Below are 20486 nucleotides of genomic sequence, written 5' to 3' on the forward strand. Positions count from 1 at the left end.
TTAACTGGTTTGCCTACTACCACAGAGATTAAGTTTGATCCCAGGCCAAGAATCCTTTCCACTTCATTACATATTTTGCTAGAATAACATTATTGTTTGTGAGGTTGAAGACACTATCTGTTTACTTGGTTTATTACAAGAAAACCTATGGAACTTTTACATAAATCTTTCCACATTACGATGTGCTTCAGATAAAACAATAAAAGGGAACTGAAGCTCATAAGATGCCAAATGATGAAAGAATATTCCTTTTTAACTCATTAAATCACAGGTCTGGACCATGGATAAATAGGAGTGACAAAGCCCTATTACCATCTTTGTTTATAACAAGTGCATTATCTCTATTGAAGTCTTTCTTGCCCAGACTAGTAACTCTACCTCTGAGTTACTCATAGCACCTCTGCAACCAACTCTTGCAAACATCTTGGAAAGAGGGGGATTAGTGAGTGCAAATATTCATCAGTAGTTTTCCTGGGCTAGGATATTTAAGGGAAATGTTGATTATTTCTAAGGCTCAACTAGAGCAACTCAGTATATGATGTATGGTAAACATATAAAAAGTCCCCAAATTTACATTTATATTTATGTGACTTTACTTGATAAGACAGATTGTCTGCATTTCAAATTAGCCTTTTAATTTTGTTCTTTTCCTTCACAAGTGAACATGCTGAACAAATAAAGTCCAAATAGTATCTGGTTGAGGTTAAAAGATGTGCTGTTTTCACCTTTTAACTATTCTAAGTTGATAAAATTTCCATTTCTTCCCTTTTTCCACTCGTTATTGTAAAATGGGCAAAATGCAATGAAAAGGCAAATAGCAGCATTAGCTGTATAGCCAAGGTGGGAATGCTGCTGGAATTATACTATGGCTTGAAGGCAGCACACACATATTGCAAAAGATTGTTCAACAGCATTGAAACACTCACTAGCTGAGGAGTCCAAAAATTTATGAAAAGTAGCATGTGATATGATTGTATAATGTAGAGAAGTAAAGAAAATCCAACTTAAATATACCCAAATCATGTACCATCTCAATTAGATACCATTGAGAGAGGCAAATGTAATTTGCAACTCTACTTAAAACCCATTTTCTGAGGCCAATTGGTAATCTTACTTAATAGCACAAACCAAAGACCTTGTCTTCATGAGGCCAACTGAGGTTGTATGTGTGAAAAGTGCTTTCTAAACAGTAAAGTATCCACATCAGAATTTATTATTCCCAGATTAGAGAAAATATACTTTCTTGGGGACAATTAGATCTTTGTGTAACCTTCATTCCTCTACCCTAATCTCTAATCTATTCAGTTCCTCTAAGCTCTTTTCTAGAAGGTACCACGTTTGTTTCACTGAGTATGGGGGCTGGATCTTTATCATTCTTTTGTATGTTTGTGTCCATCTTGCACGATACGAGGATAACTACGTAGCTCACACGAACCATGGAGGGGCACTGGGCAGATCAAGGGAAGGTGACCAAACGGGGATGGAAGAGACAAGAGTACAGCTACACCAACAAGAAACAGGAGCCAAGAAAAAAATAGCAACAAAATGTATTTAAAAACAGATTTCTCCAGTTGGCATTTTGAATGAGATAGCTAACAATTAGCTCCAGCCCATTCTACTGTTTCCTTTGCTCCTAGAGTCCTCTTGCAGCTTTAAATCTTGAAACTCAGATGGCAGCACCAGACATGAAATCCCCAAAGGGAGAGGTATTATTAAACCTTTTGCTGGTTATTCTTTTCTGAACACAAATGGAAAAATTCTTAGGCCCTCTTATTCATTTCATGACGATCATTAGAAGAAAAAAAATTAAGCCAAACTTGCATACTGAAAATAAAACATAAACACAAAAAAACCTCTGCAGATAATAAATATCGCTGATTCACTTATTTTAAACAAAGTCCAATTTTATTCACTCTTAGTATCCTTGCAGTCCATTGTATACCTTCTGCACTGACCCTTGTTTCAGGAGCTGTTTTATACCTGGAGAGAGAATGAACAAATGACTCCGTTAACCAAAATGCGACTTCTGTAGAGCATGATTCACGGGGAGGCTCACAGAAGGCCTTGTGACAACTGTGTATCTGAATTAAACCAATAACCACCAGGGTCCAACGTCATTACACAACAACATATGTCCAAAATGACCCCTCATCTTACTCTTGGGCACATACCACACACACATCTCACAAAATGCTATAAAGTAAGAAATGAGAAGAGGCAGTCAGAATGGAAGGAACTTCTTCAGCTGTGTTCCACTCCACTGTCCTCTTTTCACTTCTACCCTTTCACCATTTCCCTGCGTCTTACTATTTAGAACTCCCTCCTGGGCCCTTACCCCAGTTGCTCATTGCTGGCACCACCACAGCCCTCTAATGTGCGCCTTCCCTTCAACAGTCTGGTGCAGCTAATTTTGTTTCACGCGATTCTGTTTCACACCCACACAACACACCACTCTTAGGTGTGGGAACGCAGTGCACACAGCCTTCTGTAACAGTGAAAAAAGACTTTCCTGTGGCCTCGGTGGAAAGGCAAGCTCACTCCCAGGCATGTGCTCGCTAGTGCCAGGGTTGATGCCCGATGCCACTGGAGGGTTTTGTTCTCATTGCCTGTCCTCCTAGTCACCTGTTCTCATGCTCCTGAGGCACACACACTCTAATAGTGCACTCACCTTCTCTCGCTTCCTCTGTTAACTGTTCTTTTGGAAAATCGACATCAAAAGTGATTATCAAAGAACCTTTGATATTGTTGTTATCAAAGCTGGGGAGCCCTTCTCCCTTCTTCCACAGCTTAGCACCTGGCCTGGTGATCTTGTCCCGGGAAATGTGCACCTGGGGAGCAAAACGGAACAGGTTGCAGCAGGACCACTACTCCCAAAGTGCCACATGTGGCTTCTGAGGAGCATTGGTGCCTGAAGCTCGTGGCGCAGCTCAGGAGCAAGGATGCAGCAAAGGGCAGCACCTTCAGGACAATGTCACCCAGACACACAGGACTTTAAAAATCAAAAGAAAACCAAACACATAAACAAGTAAAAAAGCCAGGCTTCTGCCAATGGAGATCCTAGCACAAGACTGCCAGACACTGTGCAGTCAAGTCTGAGCAGCTGAAACATGTCTGGCACTGTTCTGCGAGACGTTCAGCAGCAGACAGAGGAGAGGAGGCAGAACAGACCAAGAAGTTGCCCCCATGGCTCTAAATGACTGAAGCGGCTGAAATAATCAGTAAACTACCTGTATGGAGGCTTTAAAAGGATAGGAAATAGAAAAATTAGTTTGCTTACCTTATGACCATCCAAGTGAGTGATAGCCATATCAAAGCCCACAAGAGACTCAACTAGTGAGATGGTCACATTTGTGTATAGATCATCTCCTCTCCTTTCAAATATTGGATGCCTAAAAACAGAACAAGGTAAAAATCATTAACTTCCATCTTTCCTTAGGAAAAGTTCAAGAAGGTTTTAAGGAGATCTTTTAGAAAAAGGATGAACACCACTCTTTCAAACAATAAGCATTTATTGGACACTCCTTGTGTGTGTAGTACTGAGACTATGGAGTTGTGTAAGGTGTACTAAACCCTACTCTTATAATCAACAGAATCAACAGAAGCTAAAGCATAAGCAATACTGCAAGTAATTAGATTATGGAAAGGAAAGACAACTTCTGCCAGTGGACTGAGGGAGACACTTTTGGGAACAGGTTTGGGAGGTTTCCGGAGCTGGGCTAAAGGCCAGGTCAGCTCTAAAGACACAGATAAGATGGACACAGAGAAGGATGGGAATGGGGTAAAAGGGAATTCTGGCAAAGGCAGACTTGATAAAGTTTACTCAGGGAACAGCACATGTTCCAGTTTCTCTGGGAAGTGATCAGAAATACAAGGTAAGTAAGGAAAGCTGGGGCAAAGATCACTGAAATTAAAGAGTTCTGCGAGAAAAAAGTGCTAGGCAGCAGGGGCCCATTTCTCCATGCTTAGGTGGAAATCTTGTTTCAATGAATCCTTAGAAGAAATGGTATCATTGATTTCCAAAGTGGTAACAAGAGAGAAATAATAAACAAGAAAGTCTGAGTCCTAGACACACTTCTTGTCTGAGCATCACTGCATGATGAAGAAAAGCCAGGAAAAGAACAGCTCTTTCTGCACAGAAGCTGCATATTATGTAAAGAAGGTCCTCTCCATGGGGAGCTCCCATTCTTGTGTGGTACCACACTTCCTCAGGTAAAATCCCAGGTCTTCTGATTCCCCATTCTTGTTTGCCTTTCCTTTACAACTCCTTATTTGTCTTATCAACTCTTTCCTTCCAGTATCTTGGATTTGAAGGTCCTGAGTAAATAAATAACTGGGCTCAATCCTAGGCACTAGCCCCAAATTTTCACTATTATTGTAAAGTTACAATCATTTCAGGTATTAAGGGCAGGAAAGAGGAAAAAGTCTCAAAGTGCGCTAGTGGCGACCCATATTTCAATAATCTGACTCATCTGAGAAGCACTGGCCAAAGAGAAGGCTTCTAAAATTAGCTTACTTACTTGACAACTTTGATTCGGAACCGCAAGTCTCCTGGTTCTCCATCCACGTGAGGCTCACCTAATCAGAACAGATTACAGAATACTGCAGATCACACAAGGCGAACACTGCAAAATCTATTTGGCTGAGAGAATTCTTTTAAAGCCACTACCTTAGGTGTTGATTAGCAAGTCTATCTGTGATAGCACTGTCTCTCACTGGTTATATCAAGTTTCTGATTATTAGTGAAGATCACCTATACCTCAGGCACAGTAATAAATAACCTACTTCCTGAACAAAGAATGATCCATTGATTTCCTGAACCTGAAGCTTTCCTTCCTTTCGAGTTTTGAATTTAACCCTAAAGGTGAGGTCTGAGAGCATCTAAATAATGCCAACTAGAGTTACATATCTTTTATTGCTGAGTTAAAATTAATCCATTAAGGTCTGAACTAAATTATGTTGTAATTCAAGCTACTTGATAGTAACTTTTGGTCATGATATTCAAAGGATAAACAGTAATGCTACTGCTTAAGATGACCAACCATGATGGTCATAAAAGGCTTTCTATATCCCAAAACTGACTGAGGAGTGTTGAAAATGATACATGCATTTATAAAGTGGCCATTAAGATATGGGGTGAGGCAGAGGTGGGAGGCATACAAGCAAAAAGTATACAGTTATGATAATAAAACATCAATATCAGTATTTCACCTTCTCCAATAAAGGGGTATTCCATGCCATCTCTCACCCCAGGTTCTATTTCTACCTCCAGTGTTCGTTCTTCATTCACTAGTCTGCAACAAAGAAAATTTTAAAAGGAAAAAATGAAAATATAAACCAAACTCCAGACACAGATAATTAAAGTTGTAATTTATCCATCCTCTCAGAGTTGTTTTTTGGAGGACTTCCCTGTATCTCTAGTTGGCAAAGCCATCTGATATCCACGTACATCTTCCACATGCCAAAAGCCGAAGCAAAGCTACTGTATGTCACATAATTCTGCAAGTGCTGCCTCTAACAATGCCTGCAGTAGACTGGTTACTGTGAACTGAGTGAGATCCTAACAGGGAAAACTGCTCACACTTACATAAATTTGCACCTGAAAAGACAGGGTCATGTTTATCAGGAATCTAGCAGGAGAGTTTAACCTTTCTGGTTTTTTTTCCTGATTGTACAAATAACTGATCTAGTTTTGATATATATATAATTTAAGGTTCAATTAAATAGTTGTGCTTGTAACATAATCAACAAATGGTGTACTTCTTGAATCTGAAATGGCAGCTGGACATATAAAATTGCTTTAATGTTTCAAGTAGGAAAAATGAAACATCAACATTTATAAGTATATTCAGAAATAAAGGGCACTGCTTATTTGTTCAGAATCATAAAAGGAGATGTTTAGAAGAAATATTTTTGGAAAAAATTAAAATACACATTTTTTTGCTCTATCCTGTTATAACATGAGAGAGGGGAGGGTAAGGGGAGGGAAGTAAAAATCTAGGTAGGGAGCATTAGCATTTTATCAGACAAAATGAGGTGATTAAAGTATCTCTTGGTAGAACAAAGAAGGCACTTTCACTTACTTGACATTAGGGCACTCATCGCAGACCACCTCCTGGGTCATTTGGAAGCGCCCTGGGCCCAGCTGGGTGGTCCGCATCTCCTGCCGACAGTTGCATTTTCGTTTGCCAGGAGCCTGCCTTGCCACAGGCTTGTTTCTAACTACCTAAGAGATGCAGAAAAAACATCAGCTTCTCTCTCCTGTAAAATGGTCTTTAGTTTCCTCAACTGATCACGGTGTGCACACCTGCCAGGGCTGAGCTTCCTCTTCTCTGGCAAGCTATCCCTCCATAGACCTAAAGCTGACACAAGTCTTTGAGGAGTTAAAAATCAGTTCCCATGGAGGAATGAATGAGAGATATTTAAATGACTCAATCCTAAAGTTAGAGAAAACAGGGGACTCAGAAAGAAAACAAAAAAGGAATGGGTATCAGCATTTCTAAGCCACATCTAAATACTGCTAAGTCAAAGTAGTTCACAGAATTACCATATTTTAAGAAATCTGAGCTGTATAAAGTGTAATCCCTGAAGAACAACCACAGCCTTCAAACGCTGGCATTTGGCTACCACCATAAGACTAGCAATGATTAACCTCATAAAAACACTTCCCTGTTTCAGGTAACTCAGTCTAACACTGTTTTCCAATGCTACCTCAGTGCAGATACTTTCACATACCACGCTCACCTCTTTGAGGTTGACTGCAATCATTGATCTCTCTTAGTACGTGGAAACTAATATATATATGAAAAAATGTATCCTTGTTTTCGCCTGTTTAATTAGTCAAACATCTAATCACAAGACACATGCTCATGCAGCAGGATGATACAAATGCTTGGAGAAAAATCCCCTGAAGTCTACCAACATAAGAAAGCCCAGGTCAACAAGATAAATAACAACAGTAACAGTGACCACAGCAAACACTTCATTGCACTTACTGTGTGCCAAGCAATGCACTAATCACTTTATTATAAATGAACTCACGGAATCCTCACAACAATCTTAAGAGGTAGGTACTATTATTGTCTCAATTTTACAGAAGTGAGGAAAGCACAGAAAGGTTCAGTAACATGACCAAGGCCACATAACTAACATATGGCAGAGCCAGTATTCTAAACCAGGCAGTCTAGTCCAAAGTCCATTCTTTGAACTGCTATTCTCTCAAGGTAATTTTTTCTGAAAAAAGAATTTACCCTGGGGTCATTTAAATAGAAAGACTACATACAACCTTTACAATAACTAGATAAAACAGAATTTGTTTAGAAGAGATGTGCCCTGTGTGTTAGTGATGACTGCAAGCAACAGGTCTGGAAGGGAACAGGGAAGTTAATCAAGCTCGCCTCTTTTCTCCCACAGAACAACCTGTTTCGGAGAGAAGACCCAAATATTTTTAATGCCCTTATTCCCCATTCTTTAGACTGAACAAGAGTATTACAAGCCAGCTGCACCTTCTGTAACTGTCTAGTCCTCTTCTTTCAACTATTCAAAGCAAAAGCCACAACTAAGAAGAAAATGTTTCTTGTCACATGGCATATATGTATAAGCTACCAGTTATCTCTTCCAAAATCCTGGAAAAACTGTAAGAAAACATGGATTCCAGGAAACAATAATTATAACACAAAATTTGTGACAACACTGCAAAGACAGAAGGTACTTTGAACTGGTATTATGTATAGGGCAGTGCCTACAGCGGAGCTAACAGTAGGTGAGATGTTGGGAAAAGCAGCCGAATGTTTGCTCTTGCCTCTCTCCTGAACTGCCTGTGTCCCTCCCCAAAAACAAAAGAGCTCAGACACCAAACAAAAACAGAAACAGTCCATAAAAGCAAAGAAAACAGTTAAGACCACTAGGCAAGGGCTCATCCCAATAAGCTCTGCCAGGGAGAGCTGTCACTACCCATGGGGCAAATATGAGGTCAAAGGCCAAAATAAGGAGACACCTAAGAAGTCCAATTATCTGCTTCCCCATCCCCTCGAAAAGGTAACAACCTGGATAAAACATGTATTTTTAAGCAAATGTATTAGAGAAGACAGATCAAAAATTTAAAATAAGCATGGTAATACTTAAGGAGATGAGGGAAGACATTAGCAAACTGAAATGGAGTAAGAAATAATAAAAGAATCAAGTAGGAATATTATGTATAAAAATGAGTTGAAATAAAACAGAGCTGACAGTCTATTATTAAAATAGATACAGCTGAAAATTGAGGTAGTGAGCTAGAAGACCAGAAAGAGGCACCCCCTACCCTAGAAGGAAGTTGGGAAGGATAAAAAAGAATTTAAAAAACAATATTTAAGAGAAAATTAAGAGCAGATAGAAGTAGAAGTGACAAGAAGATTCAATATTTGAAAAACAATGGATATAAATTTTCCAGAGGTAAAAAAAGGTGAATAACCTCAACTTAAAAGATGCGACTGTTTTAGTAGAAAATGTAAGTGAACTGCTTTCTGATTTCAGGACAGAGAAGAATTGCTTACACACAATACAAAAGCTAACCATAAAAGAACAGACTGATACATTTGGCCACATTAAAATAAATTACTTCCGCCCATTTAAGTAAATCTTCAATATAGTGAAAAGACAAGTTATAAACTGGCAGGATATATTTGTATCACATACAGCCAACTAAGGATCAGTATTAAGAATAAACTTTTCTTAGAAATCAATAAGAAAAGGGCAAAAGAAAAATGGGAAAGGACATGAACAGAATTTCACAAGAAAGGAAACAAATACAGTAAATAAACATGAAGATGATTATCCTCATTATTAATCAATAAAATGCAAATCAAGGTCACAATGAGATCAATATTTTATACCCATTTGATGAGCAAAAATTGAGAAGTCTAATAATTCTACATTTTAGAGAGGTGGAAAATTGCTGGTGGAAGTGTTATTAATCTCAATAAATTGAGAAAACAATATGGTATATCTTGAACAAACGAGCACTGGTTCGTATAACCCAGCAATTCCACTCTTAAACCACATATCCACCCAAGAGAAAGTCTTGCTCACATGTACCTGGATATATCTACTAGAATATTCATAAGAGCACTTTTTAGAATTGAAAAAAAACTGGAAATAACCTATGTGTCTCCTGACACAATGTGGTCACAGTGAAATTCTGTACAGCAGAATTACAGCTATCAGCAACAACATAAATGAATCATGGTAACATAACAGTGAGAGGAAAAAGGCAGTCCAGAAGATAAAATACAGTATAATGCTGTTTTACAAAGTGAAAAACAATGAAAATAAAACAATATATTATTCAGGTATTCATATATGTGTAATACACGCAACAAGCAGGTGGCAAGGGAATAATTAAGATAAAACTCAGGATAGTAGCTACCTCTGAAGGGAGGCAGGAATGGAACAGTGAAGTAGCATGGAGGTAGATGTAAGTGGGGGTACTGATTTATGTAGTTCTTGGGCTGAGTGATGAGTTTATGAAAAGTAACAGTGTATCATGAACCAAGGATTATGATTCATCAATCTGTACATCTAGTCACTCTTCCTACCCCGTAAAAGACAGAGAAGGGTACCCAGAAACCTCATGCTTTTAGTCCAAAAAAAAGTTCTGGGAGTTAGTTTGAACTTACCTCTACAAAATTTCCTGCATATACTTCTTCCAAAGTGACTTCTAGATCTACAATAATATCACTTCCTCTGGGAATATTTCTGTCTTGCTGCCGAGGGGTTCCTCCAAACATGAAACCAAAATCTCCAAAGAAGCTGTAGATAAGTGTAAAATTATCACGAAAAAAATCAGAGTGCATGTTTGCAATTATTTAGCTTTCTCCACATTGATAAAATATTGTGTCTTACCGACATATCATGCAAAACAAAAACATTTTTAATACATTGGAGTCACATATCATATGCAATTTTTAATTTATATAATATCAACTATATTGCCCCCCACCACAAAAATTTACTTTTTACTACAATCTTTCCAGATATATAGTACAGTGCATATATACAGTATATCAGTGAATCCAAAGTTGAGTTTAATCAATGAAATAATGTTTCTATATTGAGAAATATCAGGTATGTGAAATTACTGATAAAAGGATAGTATATTTAAAAACAAGGAATATTGAACCTAATGGTAATTTTGAACATTTGTAGTGTTCACTTTATATGCTTTTTAGAAACTAACATTGGTGAAAGAAGCTACTTTCATGTACAAGAATCTTGAGTACATAAAGAAACTAAAAAAGCATCAGCCTTAGTAAAATTCTAGACCATAAGGGAAATTAAGTTCTGGTCTCTACAAGACTAGAATTAATTTCTCTACATAACAGAAGCATCACTTTGAGATTAATACAATGACCTTCAACTCTGCAGGTACTCTAATTTTAATGTTAATTTCTGGTGTTATTAAGATGCCTCAGATGTTAACACAGTGATGACTACAACTATATAACTCCCTCCCACCAACCAATCTCGGTAAATGGATTCCATGTATCTTAAATAAAGGCAGAGGGAGAGGATGTTTTTGGGGGGAATTGGGGGATGGAGTTTTTCTTTTTGTAGGTATCACTTCTGACAGCCAAGGGGAATGGGACACTTCCCTACTAGGCTAAATAGCCAAATCAATCCTGAGAAAGAACAGGATTTCCAAACCATATTACTCACACATCTCCACAATTCCTGAAAATCTACTGTCACCCCCAAACACTAAATGGGGGAAGCTACTATATGCAACAGTGATTCTAACTTCTTTTGATTAAGGGTTCACAAAACCCTTTGAGAATCAGGTTTTAATTTCTTAGTAATGAAGAAAGTAATGAACCCTCTCTCCATGGAAATGCTTATTCAAACATCCTTTTGTTTATAACTTGAAGTCCCAGATTAAGATCTGCTAGTATATGGCATCATCAGGATATATGGAAATTCAAGTGCTCAACAAAGAGGGGTTCAAAGAGTAAGAAGGAAAGGTGTTTATTATTTCAGCCACTGAGCACTCCCAGAAAGCCATGTATACCAGGAAAGAAAGGGCTTCTACCTTAACTCCTTCCACCAATGCTGATTCTCACAATTATTCTTCTCTTGTTGACAGAACGAGAGAGGCAGCTCTGGGTATAGGAGCAGGAATTTCTCTCACTCTTGCTTGTAAGAATAACTGCTCATTAAATGGTTTACAGATTCTAAGACAGCTAGGGGACAAGGACGGACTGGTTTCCAACATGTATCCCCCCCATACTGCCAGGGATTTTACTGATGTGGCTGGCTAGATGAGCAACCCTTCTAGTGCTATTTGTCTCTTCTGGAATTTTATGCAAATAGAAGAGTACATTCCCACAGAGAGAAGGATTGACCTTTTGGTCAAGGGTCTGTAGAGTTGCACTCTTCATCAAAAGCTTCTGAACAAGGGAATGAGGATGATGCTTTAATAACCACCATGCAATCCATTCTCAGAACACTAATACTTTGCAGATGCGTTAATTACTTACTGTGAAAAAATGTCTCCATGGGAGCTCTGATGACCTTCTTTTAACCCCTCTTCACCATAAGTATCATACTGTTTCCGTTTCTCACTATCTGACAAAACCTGGAGATGAAAACCAGTGGAAGAAAAGATTATGAGTCGGTAAGGTTCAATTAAGGTGCATTTAAATATATGTATTTATTTATTTAAACTGATGCTGTGTCTAAGATTTTAGTGGAGTATAATTTTCATTATGTATGGTATTAAGGCATGTTTATAAAGTTATTATTTTTTGACTAAATTCTTTGATGCACTACTCATTTTCTAACTTCCACATTGCTCCAATCATGTTTTTAATTTAAATTTATCAGAACTCCACTACTCACATAAAAATCATATCTGAGATTAGTGATATGGCTACGGTGATGGCAGTAATAGGGAAGAGGGGAGACAAATTCCTCAGGTTTACTTCCCAAGCAGTGTGACTCCAGTGTTTATGCTGTTAACCAATTTGCTGTATTATTTCTCTATACTGCTATATTTTCATATTCACTTTTTCATTTTTTGGTTTATGTAAAAATCCATTTGACAAAGAATGCTGACTACCATATATATGTTTAAGTTCATAACCTCCTGCATTTGAATTGCAGAAAGTAAAAGGGATACTCTTCTGTGAAGGTTGCTCAAGGTCAATTTCACATCTTGAAAAAACCTTTTGAAGTTTTAATGGTTTTAGAAAACTACATAGATGTAAATATATGCTTTCTTATTGGGCCCCCTTCATATATAATATTAAAAAATATAAAAACAAAATAAGCTTCTATTTGCCTTCAACATGCAAAAAAAAGTTTCTTGTCTATTTAGAGTAATCTGAAGTATATAGACACATGTGGTTTTGAAAATTAAATAGCTTTATACTCTTTCTTTGATATTTGAAAACTCTTATTTAAACAGCAGAGCAGAGGAGAAAGTTTCAAACTCATACTTGTGTTGGCTTAGCAACAGAGGTTTGAAGTAGATGGGGCTTGTTGATGCCACACAGGAAAGGGAAAATCTGACTAGCATATATAAATAGGATATATTTTGGCTGAGTGCCTGAATGACATGTAAGGAGACACAGCAAAAATGTATTAACATTTAAGATATAATAGAAGGACAAAAGGAAACTGAGTGTACAAGAGAGTGAGCATTCTTAAAAGCAAAGACAAATGGATTAATCCAGAAGTGACCAAAGTAGTTGATTAAAGCTGCTATGAGAGACCAGGTGAGAGAAATGAATGTTTCAGTAAATAGTTACAAATTTTTAGCTAAAAAAAAAAAAAATAGCTACTTTGGGGAAGCAAAAAAGGGCAGAGTTAATTAAAATAACAAAATCAAACAAACAAAAGTCCAAAGAAACCTCTTATTATCTGATATGGATTTCCAATATTTTTACTTTCAAGTCCACTTCTCTGGTATTGTTTTGGCAAAGAAATGAACCCCATATTTGGATATCTAAGAAACACCATTTCAAAACCCCAAAACAAAGACTATTTTTAAGTCAGCTCTTTTTGGACATCAGAGGCTTCTATAGTAACCACCCAAAAATTACCCTTAAAGTTATTTATTACCATTCACTTCCTCTTTACTTTCTTCTGTCTAAGGGATGCAAATTTATTCCATGTTCCTGGAAACTTTTTTATTTTTAAAAGAAAAGAAAAGGTTCTTAGTCAATTGGCCAACCAACCCAGAATCTCAACTAATTAAAATGCCAGCAGTAATTCCAGCTCAATAGAGAAAGCAGATTTGTATTCAGAAAAGACTCTTCAATTTTACTGGGATTTTGAACTGTGAACACAAGTTTATCTCTAAGGACAAAAGGCAATCAAGTGAATGATACAAAGAAAAAAAAATTTTGAACTAGTGAGTAGAAAGGTTATTAGAGTTAAGTAAACTGCAATCTCATGAATGATTTATGTATGACCTGCCTAACTCATTACTAAAGAATGTGGTAGACTCTTTAAAAAACATGGTAAATTCTTAGCAACAGCTTTCCTAGAAAATATTTTTGAATACTGGGGTCTCAGCAAACAATGGGAATACTCATGGGAACTCTAGTGCAAAATACAGAATCTATATTATCAACAAGAAACAAATTATAGATAGTTTAATAGGTTTCACCAACCCTCTCAATTTTATCTGTGGGTTCCAGGTTAGGAATTTGGGTCCTAAGATCCCTAGGTAACAGGAGAAGAAAGGGGGTCCCCATTAGTTCTGGATTTCATCTGGGTATAAGGCACTATTTTAGTTCAGTCACTTCTTTAATCTAGGAAGCACTGGGGTCTAGTCCCTCTAGGTTCTTTCTACTACTAAACTATTTTCAGATGTGTTTCCTGCCATCTCACTATACAGGGATTTAACCTGAATTCAGAAAGTTTAGCTCCATAATTTCTAATGTTAAATATTTTTTCTGTGCCCTTTAAAAAAAAATGGGACCAAATAGTGACTACAGTTGATAACACTGAATTATATAATTAAAATTTGATAAGTAGAACTTAAATGTTTTCACCAAGAAGAGATAAACATGTGAAGTAACAGATGTGTTAAATTAACTAGATGGGTGGAAACCTTTTACAATGTATATGTATATCAAATCATCCAATAAATATTCCTCAGTATTGTTAAAAATGGGGAAAAAAAGGAAAATGGGAATAAGAATCTGCCCAGCACTACTATACTTCATGGTGTCCTAGTGAAGAGTAATGTGATGATATACATGGAAGTCTTCTGACCTCTAGAGTAGAAGCTGAAAATTCAAACCATAGCTGTGCTTTGTTTGTTCTGCATGAAAAAGAAATTTTTAAGTTGAATTAGTTCCAAAAATTTTACAATCGGGAGAATTTACACAAAAATCTGGATTTCTACTTCTCTTGAAAAATGAAATGATCTGGCAACACAGTGTTGCATTTGAATATGGCAAAAACTGGCTGTCATTGAATAGCAGCTGCTGCCTTGACACGGCAAGACTTCAGTTTGTCACAGTTCTCATCAATCCCTACTGATTCCCAATACAGAGGGAGAATATCCACTGTCATGTTTTATCCTCTACCTGCCTTATGTGTTATTTGTCTGATCCATATGGGCATGTGGATTTGCAATCTTCATTTAGCTTTTGCTTCTATTTCTGGCTCCAGCTCCCAAACTGATTGCCTGATGATCAATCTACTTATTAATCTACCCATCTTTCTGTCACTCAGCTTTTTCAACATTATTCTCTTTAAAACAAATACTAGCATGAAAAGGTAGGAAATGCCATCTACTAACATTATTACGCAATACAGTGTACAACATAGCCTCGAACACTACTACTTTTGTCTCTTTTCAAAAAGAAGTTACCTGAAAGAAGGGTGCGTTACTCTGTGTTACATGGTCGTTTCTGTATCTGTGGGTTTTATTCATACTTTATCCTTCTTCCTGACTCACCTCATAAGCAGCACCCAGATCTTGGAATTTCTCCTGTGCTCGTGGATCATCAGGGTTCCGGTCGGGATGAAGCTGCAGGGCTAGTTTCCTGTAAGCCTTTTTAATATCCTTTATAGAGGCACTGCGAGGCACTCCCAATATCTTATAGAAATCTCGTCTGAGGAGGGGAAAAGGAGAGGACACTTCATTAAAGACTTATTCATTATATTTTTAAGAGTGAAATTTTTGTCTTTACAGTTAGGTTTGTGCCTGAGCAAAGAGGTATGGAATTGAAGATACATATACACAATACACACAAAAAAGTGTATGACACATACACACAAAAAAGAATACACTGGAATTTGTAATGAGTCTTATCTACTGAAATAATCAAATGACAGGCTATGTACTTTTTGAACAATGCTATAATTATTCAAAATATATGTGGCATTCTTCTCTCAGAACTACCTCCAGACAAGAAAACTATTTTTTTAATTTTATGGTCACATATTATTTCCAACCAATAACCATATAATCAAATTCTTTTTTCCTCCTATTACTGTTCTGACTTCAAGTGACTTTGGCTGTTTCCAAAGGTCAAATAACAACCTGAAAGGATGATTTTCTTTATTCAGAAGGATTATATCACATAACTGTTCTGACTAACAATAGCACTGCGAACTTCAGAGGTTAACATAGAGTTTAGCTAAAACCCAAATAAGACCCCTGAAGACAATAACATCTATTTGGTTACATGAGTTGTGGTGTTTTTGCTGAAAGAGAGGGAAAATATCAATCTTGTAGTCCTCGTTAGGAATCAAACTAGTTTGGCTAGGTCAAGTTTTGATTACAGACAGCTGCTGAAGCCCAAATGCAGGAGCCTGTCTCAGCAGCTGCAAATATGCATATGACATGACCTGGGAGATAAGTTAGAGATCTACTGACCTCCTTGCAAGGGACTATGCTGAAACCAAGTTAATTATAAAGGGAATGCTTGCAAGAAGGGTCACTAGAAGACAGAATTCGACTAATAATAAACTCTCAGAACAGGAGCTGTATTCAGCCCATAGAAGACAGCAATAAACACTCACTGAATGAAATGATTAAATAAGCATGCTCACAAAAATCTATTCCTTTTGCGAGAATTACTATAGGCATCAGAAATTATTTTGAAAATGTATTCTATCAACAAAGGGGATGGGAAAGTTGTTCACAATGGACATGCTAGTGTAGTAGTAATGGTAATTTTAAACAAATGCAGTGGGGAAACAAATGCATTGGGGTACCAAAATCCAGGTAATGTAAGACAGAACATTAATAAAATCTTTCATAAGCTCTTGGTCACACTTTAGGAAACTCATTTAACCTTTTTAAGTTTTTAAAATTATTACCCACAAGGGATTTCATGAGGATTAATTAGGTGCTTTATCTTCCTCCCCCAAGTCTGCAAAATCCTGACATCTCTTGAGATGAAAACCAATAAATTGAAAGATTCACTGAAATTAATAACAAGAATTAACTGTATAAAGAATGAGGCTTACTTAGAATATGTTTATTACAAAAATAGTTATGTTGTTTGGAAGAATACAGGGGAAAAATGGCTGGCATACACCATCAACAGTGCAGTTCCCAAGAGACTACTTTATGAAAGATTGAAGTTGAAACATACAGTGTTAACAATACTTATACTGACATTTTGTTTAAATACCTTAGGGTACTTGTTGCTTTAAGTGAAAATGTAACAACAAAAACTAAGAAAAACAATAAAGCGTTACCTACAAAAACTTATTTTACAAATTTAAGATGTTTCACAAGAAAAAGGAAAACAATAAAGTGTAAGTATATATATGTACAGGGAAAAAACTTTTAAGAGAATAACAAGCACTTTAATTTGAAAGCTCTGCTAGGTAGTACTTTTTCCATTTAGAGCAACCTATACATTACTAGAAGCTAAGACCTTACTAGTTTCCACATTCTAAAATATGCCCCTGGCATATCATATTCTGTCAAACGGTTCATAGGATCATGGATTGCAGAGGCTGGAAGGAAGGATCCCTAAGCGTTCAGATGCTCCTACTCCCTTCACACAGGAGGCACATTATTATCCTCACGTTACAAATGAGAAGTTAGGTGGTTCTTCGGAGTCACATAATTCATAAGTGGGTGCATTCTAGGTGGGCTAGAATCCCAGGTGAAATATGCTTCCCACTCATAACACCATTCAACTTCTGATGAATGTTCCACGGAGAGACACAGAGAGGCATGATGACAGCTGAGGCTCAGTATCTCAAGGGTTCTCCAAAGGGTCTGCCTTGCTCCCTCAATCCAATCACCTTCAGTCCCTGCATGGCTTGGTATCATAAGCCGCCCATTTTAATGTCAGCGTCCCAATGGCTCGTTGGAGGTTCAACATTGTATCGTCCTCTCCGACTCAGCAGCCTTCACCCCGCCAGCCCTTCATATAGCCTTTGGCACTGAATCCAACCCCCACTCCTCTGGGCAAATCTAGCTCCACAGGGCCTCTGGATCTAAGCCCTTCTCACATCTGTCACCCACTGCTCTCCTCTCCACCCCACCAGCCTGACCCACGTTACCCATTTCACGACCTCACCTCCTCTCCACAGCAATGCTCCTCTCCAATCCTTCTGGTAATGCTTCCTCCTCCCCCCAAGACTCCTCCCCAGCCAAAACTGACTCACGGGCCCGGTGCCCGGGGGTGCCCGTTCCTCACCCGGCGATCACGGCCCCAAGGAGGTACAGCAGCAACAAGCAGAAGGTGCCCAGGTTCTGCGGGGCCATGGTTTCTCCGTGGCGGCCTCTGTGCCGGCCCCCGTCCCACGCGCTCCTCACAGCCTCCGCCGCCGCCGCGCCGGCTCGCCAGCCCTCTTGGCTCTGAGAGGCCGCCTCACGCACGGGTCTCCTACTTGGTCCGGAGCCACAGCTGAATTGCCCCCACCACTGTCAGTCCACTTCCCGGGAGCCCCGAAACCCGGTGAGAGATGCCCCCGCAGACGAACTCCAATTGCTGCTTAGGACATCACGCGCGGCCAGAGCGTCTCAGCCAATCACCACAGTACACTTCACCTCCGAGAAGGTGCAGGCGGCCAGTTAGGCTTCGGGACTGCAGCCACAGCGTCAGGCCAATCAGAAGAGGAAACGTCAGAGAGTCGCGCCGGCATCCAAGAGTCGTAGAAAATTACGTAAAGGATGGTGGGGGCAAAAATGGTTCCAAGAGTTGGCACCCGAGGTGCACGAAGTTCCCCCGCCCGCCTCCTCGAATCTCCACCAATCACGAAGATCCTCCTCCATCGCTGACCAATAGCGGGAAGGAGGCTTTTCTTGGTTACAAGTCTCGGAATTTCATTCATATTGAGCTTGGCGCTGGATGCTGGTTTGGCAAATAAGGGCGAAATAGGCGGGACAACTACTTCAAACCACTATACTTTAAGCCAACGTATCGTTTAGATCTTATTTTACCTTCTCCTAACAAGCCCAGAAGAAAATCGTCACGGCTTCACAGAGAACAGGCTGGTACCCCACAGAGAAAAATCCGTGGAGGCCGACTTACGTTCGGATTCAGCTTCCACCACTTCATCGCGGTGAACGCACATCCTCTTCCCTGTCCCTCAGCCTAGCGTAAGCTGCTTTACTTACAAACTTTAGGCAAAACATTTACTGGTAGTGTTGTAAAATTTTAACGGAAGATCCGTAAACCGTTTAGCAAAGCTTCTAGCACACAGCACGCAATAAATAACCATGATCAGTTACAAGAACTCTGATTCCCCCTACCTACTGTTTGTTGCTCATTTCAGTAAATGCACCACCTAGAGCTGTTCACGACGAAACTCAAGTGCCTTCCCTGATTCCCCACTTGCATACACTATCCAATCTTTGCCTTCAAACTACATCCTGAATCTGTCCACTACTCTACATCTCTACTACTTCTCCGGGCCAAGCCATACCTTCGCTCACCTGCCAAGAGCCTCCTAACTGGTCTCCCTGCCTCCACTGTTAATACTGTAGTATCTCGTTCACTCCTGTCCACTATCCCCATGATTTTTTACAAACATGTCAGATACCTTGATTAAAAGCCTCAAATAGCTTTTCATTGCACTTTGAATAAAATCTCAACATCTCTCAATAAAGCTGGAAAAACCTTTTTAAACCTCCGGTGATCTATACCGGCACGTAGTATATATATTCTTTATCATGTTCCAGCAAAACTGGCTTCTTTTCTCTTTTCTGAATACACCAAACTCATTCCTGCCTAGGTCTTTGCTCTCTAGCTGTTCTCTGCCTGAAAAACTCTTCCCTTGGAGCCCAACATGGATGACTCCTTTTTAAACTCAGGTATCAGCTTAAATGTCACCACTTCAGAGAAGACTTCCCTGACCAACCAATTAAAATGAGAGACTTTTATTCTTACACTGCCCTATTCTGTCTCCATGTCTGTGTGAGCCCCCTCTGCACTACCCACTCCCCTTCTCCCCAACCTCCCCCCCTACACTCTGACACTCTGGAATGCCAGTTTCATGAGCATGAGTCTGGGCTGATCTTTTTACAGCTATACAGAACAGCACCTTTGAATTTTTGTATGCTGGCTCCTTTTCCTTCAGGCCTCAGATCAAATTTGGCATTGACCTCCTTTCCCCTAGGCAATAGCATTTATTAATATCTGAAATTTTCCTGTTTTATGTCCTTAGTATGTACTATCTGTTCTCCTTATTAAAATATGTACTCCAAGAAAGCAAGGACATTATCTGTTTTGTTCACTACTATAATCCTGGAGCCTAGCACTCTGCCAGACACACAGTGTTACTCAATTATGTTGCTGCAGAAACCAAAAACAGAGAGATGACAAAATTTGCTCAAGGTCGCTGAGGTACCTTAGTAGTGCAGCTTGAATCCTTACCAGATGTGTATGAATACAAAGCCCCTCTTCTTTACCGCTTGATCAATGCAAAGAGGTAAGAGGAAGACAAGATTACTGCTTTCAGGAAGATGCCTACTAGGGGAGAGAAGCCATGTGAAAGAGGAACTAAATTACATTTTATGGTCTTTCTACCGTTGTACTGCCCACACCTAGACAGGCCATAAACCAATTAAGAAACTAGGAAATGGCTGAAGATCATGAAATGGAGCTTTATTAGAAGTGATGACCTCTGCTCGGTGGAATTCAAAAAACTAAAAGAAGGCGGGAAAGCTAAAGAGTTAAGGCGTTAACCCTGGAGGCTTTCACTTTAGAAGGCCTGGGTTTGTATCTCGGCTATCTCTTGTTATGTGACCTTAAGGATGTGTTACTTTTACGTCTCCACACTCTAGTTTCTTCATCATTAAAATAAATGTACTTAAATGCTCTCGGTTACACTGAGATAATACACATCAGGGGGCTTTACACAGTGCCCAGCCTGTAAGAAACACTCTATAAATGTAAACTGCCATTATTATACTGATCAAAGCGTGCTGACTTTACCAGCAGCTATTGGCTGACTACAGTTCTGTGGAGCAATAGAAAGCTTGATACTCCACTGAGTTGGAAGACGTTACACGATAAAGAGGC

The 20486-nt window shown here is 38.8% G+C and overlaps 1 protein-coding gene across 1 annotated transcript; it reads right to left on the reverse strand.

Annotated features, from left to right (window-relative positions):
• Positions 1-1531: 1531 nt before the first annotated feature.
• On the reverse strand, positions 1532-18000 carry DNAJB11 (DnaJ heat shock protein family (Hsp40) member B11). The gene is made up of 10 exons (XM_017643202.3): positions 17658-18000; positions 14948-15104; positions 11511-11608; positions 9654-9786; positions 6081-6223; positions 5209-5291; positions 4518-4575; positions 3278-3389; positions 2669-2828; positions 1532-1980 (listed from the first exon to the last, which is right to left on the reverse strand). The coding sequence occupies exons 1-10, from the start codon at positions 17723-17725 to the stop codon at positions 1916-1918; spliced, it is 1077 nt and encodes a 358-aa protein (XP_017498691.1). The 5' UTR covers positions 17726-18000; the 3' UTR covers positions 1532-1915.
• Positions 18001-20486: the final 2486 nt, after the last annotated feature.

The sequence above is a fragment of the Manis javanica genome, chromosome 3 (genome assembly GCF_040802235.1).
Source record: "Manis javanica isolate MJ-LG chromosome 3, MJ_LKY, whole genome shotgun sequence".
Lineage (NCBI taxonomy): Eukaryota > Metazoa > Chordata > Mammalia > Pholidota > Manidae > Manis > Manis javanica.

Bases quoted from the DNA above. Each gene is read 5' to 3' on its own strand.
- DNAJB11 (XM_017643202.3), bottom strand. From the start codon at position 17,725: ATGGCCCCGCAGAACCTGGGCACCTTCTGCTTGTTGCTGCTGTACCTC. The intron at 15,105-17,657 runs GTGAGGAACGGG...TCCCCTCCTCAG, and splicing joins CTTGGGGCCGTGATCGCCGG to ACGAGATTTCTATAAGATAT. The intron at 9,787-11,510 runs GTAAGTAATTAA...ACTTATCTACAG, and splicing joins CATGGAGACATTTTTTCACA to CTTCTTTGGAGATTTTGGTT.